Genomic DNA, 5323 nt, shown 5'->3' with positions numbered 1-5323 from the left:
CTCTCAGTATTGCCTGATTGTTCCAGGCAGTGTATAAGACTCCTTACCACGTTATTATTGATCCTTATTACATGTGTAATTGATCTATTTGTTTTTCTTTGTTGTAAGTTTTATATTAAACAAAATATGTACATTTTTTAAAGTCTGACCCATTAAAGATTAAACATTCATTTTTTTTTATTTGTTTTTAACAGATCTAATTTTTTTTCCACAGACTTCTATTGGTCATTTTCATCTGCAAATCAGAATAAGCATGCTGCATTTTTTTTTATGTATTCCAACTCTGCGTCTGTTGATTTTCGAAACTATTTGTCTAAATATGACCATTGACCATAATATATGTATTTGCATATGGTAGATTCTGGGAAAAAAAGTGGTCTAGTGAATGACTCAACAACATGTTGCTAACTACAACCTTATACAGTAACATGTAACTGCTTTATATTTGGAAAATAATATTTCTATAAATCCTCAGTGTAACTTTTTAGTCTTTAATTAAAGAGTTAAAGCATTCACGGCTGTTTCTTCAGGAAATATAGAACACTCCTCTACCTGCCCTCTTCCCACAGATTGGCTGTAAAACTGAAAGATCCGGTTTCTTTGTACTTGTTGGATTTAGAAAAAAAGACACTCCCTGGGACTTTGAGTCTTCACTTTACAGTTGAAGAAAGTCTAAAAAAATGCTCTTTTTTTATTTAATTTGGCAACGCGATACAGTGCATCTACTCCCATGAGAACACTGTAGCCCACTGTTAAGGTAAGTGTTTAATTCAATGTTTCTTGGTTAAACTACATGTGATTGTTAGAGACGGTTTAAGGTTATGTTTCTGAAATGTGGTTGAGAAGGAGAATGTATTGAGTAACAGCAAGGACTGAACACGGGACACTAAATGGACTGAGATAAAATGAGTCTACCATTTCAATTCAGGGAATGCTTATCAGAAAACCAATATTTCTGAGGGAGAGAAGTAGAATTACTTATCAGCTGTGTTAATATGATCATCCAGTAATTAAATGTATATATGGAGAATAATTCTGAACAATCTTAACTCTGTAATTGCAGACACAGAGCATCATTAGTCACTCTTATGCCACTCAACATCTGAAAACATACTACAGGCAAGCAAACATGAGAAGCCCTGGTTATCAGGACATCTAAATTCCTAACTGGTCATCAGTTATAAGCTTTTCCAGTTATTACTTCTGATAACAGAGAATGATTAGAGTTGAGCGAGTACCTAACTATTCGTACTCGCTATACTCATATCGAGTACTGTCTAATTCTTGCGTATTCATTCCGAATAGAGTGTGCCATGCAAGTCAATGGAGAATACTCATAATGTAAAGAGTAATCCAAATTCCGCACTATTCGCTACTCACACGAATAGTACGGCAATCGGGTTATCCGTTACATTGTGACTTCTTCCCCATTGACTTGCATTGCACACGCTATTCGGAATGAATAAACGAGTATTAGACAGTACTCGTTATGAGTATAGTGAGTACAAATAGTTAGCTACTTGCTCAACTCTAAGAATGATGCATAAAGTCAAACGTAAGAAGGTTCTAATTAACTGGTTACATCTGACATATTGTCAGCAACTAAAAGTGAAAGACTATCAATTGGTTCCATCTGTTCATGGGTCGCCAGATACCACAGGTCACCTTTACAAGTTTTGTAGAGTCCATGATTTTGCAGGTCACCTTTACACATCTAGTGGAGTCCATGATTTCACAGGTTTAGGTTGTTTTTGTTGTCAAAGTGGAATCTATGCAATATTAGGCAGGTGATCAGTGTTACATATCTTCCTTTTTCATTACAGATAATGAACACAGCAGTCATACAACATTTTGGGGATACAAAAATCAAGTTCCAAGTCCTCAGAATCTTATGAGGTCTTTATACGTGTATTATCTACATTCAATATATATACCTAAGTGGATAATGATTTTGAGTGTGAAGAAGCAAAGATTTTGAATCTGTGGAAGGACCAGAAGATAACAGCAGCTGGAAGCTTTTCTCAGATAAACCATGAACTGGGGAATTTTCCAAGGACTTCTCAGTGGAGCAAGTCATTTCTCTACTGCATTTGGACGCCTTTGGATGTCAGTGGTCTTTGTTTTCAGACTACTGGTTTATGTGGTTGCTGCCGAAAGAGTATGGGCCGATGAGCAAGGAGATTTTGACTGTAATACAAAACAGCCAGGTTGTACTAATACTTGTTACGATTACTACTTTCCAGTATCCCACATAAGGCTTTGGGCCCTTCAGCTAATTATGGTTACGTGCCCTTCTCTTCTTGTCATCATGCATGTGGCATATAGGGAAGATCGAGAAAGAAAACATAGGGAAAGAATGGGAGAGGATTGTGGAAGACTTTATATAGACACAGGTAAAAAGAGAGGAGGTTTGTGGTGGACCTATCTTTTTAGCCTTATTGTAAAGGCTGCAGTGGATTCAGTGTTCCTCTACATCTTTCATCACATCTACAAGGACTATTATCTTCCCTATATTGTCAAGTGTACAATAACTCCATGTCCAAATACTGTAGACTGTTATATTTCAAGGCCCACAGAAAAAAACATTTTCACCCTGTTTATGGTTGTAACTACTATTGTATGCATTCTGCTCAACCTGATAGAGATAGGCTACTTGGTCGGTAAAAGGTGTCGTGAGCGTCTGACCAAACAAAATCAGTCTCATGATGTGATTGCATATCTCCAAAAACAAGAAATGTTTCACGTCAACAACAAGGTGAACGAACAGATAGACATGTTGCCAAGCATTCATGTAACAACATGTGAAACAAAATTAAAATGAGGTAATGAATTTCACAATACAGCTGATATACTGACTGAATGACTGACACAATGAGCCCTGTTAAAGTGGAAATCAGAGAATTCCAAATTCCAGCAAAAATGGTCAACAACTTACAGAGAACCTGTCATGTTAATAGTGTCTCACTAAAGAGCTGACCAGATTAATATAAAGTTTTGTTGAAAAATATTTATTGCACATTGTATTTTATAATCTGCTTTCTATGAAAAAAAGGGTCTGGTGAGTCATCCTATTCAATGACTGACAGCCTTACCTCCGGGCGATTTTCTGTTTTTCATTTTTTTCCTCCCCTTCTTCCAAAAGCCATTAAGTTTTTACTTTTTTGAGAATATAGCCACATATGGGCTTGTTTTGTGTAGGATGAGTTGTACTTTTGAATAAGTTCATTCATTTTAACATATAGTGTACTGGAAAATGGGAAAAAAATTCTAAATGTGTTGAAATTGCAAAATAGTGTTTTTATTTTTTTTTTATTTACCATATTCCTATATGGTAAAACTTTCCGGCAGTATGATCCTCCAAGTCAGTACAAGTACGCACATACCAAACATGTATTGTTTTTTTTAGTTAAGTGGTGACATAAAATTTGGAATTTTGTAAATAAACAAATGTGGAAGGACCACGTTTCACCATTTTCCATGACCCGTAACGTTTTTATTTTTCAGGATCTGGGACTGTGTGAGGGTTTACATTTTGCATCCTGAGCTGTCATTTTTACTGATATCATTTTGGGGTGGATATAATGTCTTGATCACATCTTATTGCAATTTTGTGGAAACCAAAAAATGTAATTCTGGTGTTTGGATTTTTTTTCTCGTTACACCGTTTACCGACTGAATTAATTTAATTTATTTTATATTTTGATAGACTGGATATTTCTAAATACAGCAATATTACATATGTGTATTTTATTAAAATTGTTTAACTTTTTAATGGTGCAAAGTGAAGTGATTTGAACTTTTGTGTTTTTTATTTTTTTCATATTTTTTAAAAAATTTTTTGTTTTACGTTTTACTATATTTACTAGTCCACTTAAGTGATGTGAAGCTATGATCATCCTATCACTTATGCTATACAGAGTGGGGCATCAGCGCTGCTCTGTAGAGCGGAAATCACAATCTCCTATGAACGCCGGCTCACAACCAGCTCCACAGGAAAAGCGTCGTGACAGACAGAGGGGTCATCAACTGATTCCTGGCTGTCAGGACAACACATTGACGCCCCGCGACCACATAACAGAGGCGCCAATGGGAGTGTGTTAAATCCTGCTGTCAGAGACTGGTTAACAACAGGGGCCAGATCTCCAATCCACCAGCGGCTGTTAGAGGCACATGATGGCTGATGCGGGCTTGACTTGCAATCCTGCATCAAAGACAGATACACAACTTTTGATGTACATTATACATCAAAAGGGTAAAGGGGATCAATTCAGCAACTTTTTGCCACTTAATCTAAAGACAGCATGAGATAGGGGCTAAAATACAAATTTCAACAATGTATAATTTATTAAAATGTGTGCTGTTGTTTACTATTAATATTTATCACTAGGGCATTACAATTGCTGGGATTAGCTTCGTCATGCCAAGTCATCCAACCACGCCCATCCTGTGATAAGCACTTCACTTTCTTTTTTTTTATAACTGAATGTTTTATTAAGATTTTCAAAACAGATACAAAAAAAAATACATGGATGCATGGATATGTCTCACAAACTTGTTAATGACTGTAAACCAGAAATCAGTATCCATATTATCCACTAATACACTGAAAACAGGGAATATGACAAGACGAACAATACAATACTAGACAGGGAAACATAAGGGAGGGGGGATGGATTGGGGAGGGTGAGCATATCAGGCTTCCATCAAGGCCGTACTTCACTGTTATTCTTTGTTGGCCCAATAAGTATCCCAAAGTGACCAAACACTCTCAAAAAGATCTACTGTGTTATTTGACAGGGCAGATAAATACTCCATCCTTCTCACATCTTGGATCCGAGATTGGAGATCGGTAAGTGAGGGTGGATGAGCTAACTTCCAGTTGCGGGCAATCAGACATCTAGCTGCTGTGGTCATGTGTAATAGTAACCGCTTCACTCTTTTCCCCAGCTGAGCAAGTGGTATATTTAATAAATAGAATTTAGGGTCCAGGGGAATCCGAAGATTAGTTACTTTATAAATAAGAGATTGCACCAACCTCCAGAAACACTGGATATTGGGGCATACCCAGAATATGTGCGGTATGTCTCCTCCTGTGGCTCCACACCTCCAACAGTTGTCAGGTATAGCTGGGTTTAGTTTATGTAGTAGTGATGGGGTGTGATACCAATACATGAGTAATTTATACTGATTTTCCTTATAGACATAGCATGAAGATGTCTTAGAGGCAGTATCCCAGATCCGCCTCCACATACACAAGGGAATGGACTCACCAAGGAAATCTTCCCATTTCCTCATATATGTATGATTTGGCTTGTCTTCCGGG

General features: G+C 36.9%; 1 protein-coding gene across 1 annotated transcript; it reads left to right on the top strand.

Moving 5' to 3' along the window:
* Positions 1-608: 608 nt before the first annotated feature.
* LOC142290184 (gap junction beta-4 protein-like) lies at positions 609-3772 on the top strand. The gene is made up of 2 exons (XM_075334124.1): positions 609-757; positions 1824-3772. The coding sequence occupies exon 2, from the start codon at positions 2033-2035 to the stop codon at positions 2819-2821; it is 789 nt and encodes a 262-aa protein (XP_075190239.1). The 5' UTR covers positions 609-757; positions 1824-2032; the 3' UTR covers positions 2822-3772.
* The last annotated feature ends 1551 nt before the right edge of the window (positions 3773-5323 follow it).

The sequence above is a fragment of the Anomaloglossus baeobatrachus genome, chromosome 2 (assembly GCF_048569485.1).
Source record: "Anomaloglossus baeobatrachus isolate aAnoBae1 chromosome 2, aAnoBae1.hap1, whole genome shotgun sequence".
NCBI classification, from domain to species: Eukaryota; Metazoa; Chordata; class Amphibia; order Anura; family Aromobatidae; genus Anomaloglossus; species Anomaloglossus baeobatrachus.
This window is presented reverse-complemented; position numbering and strand designations above follow the sequence as displayed.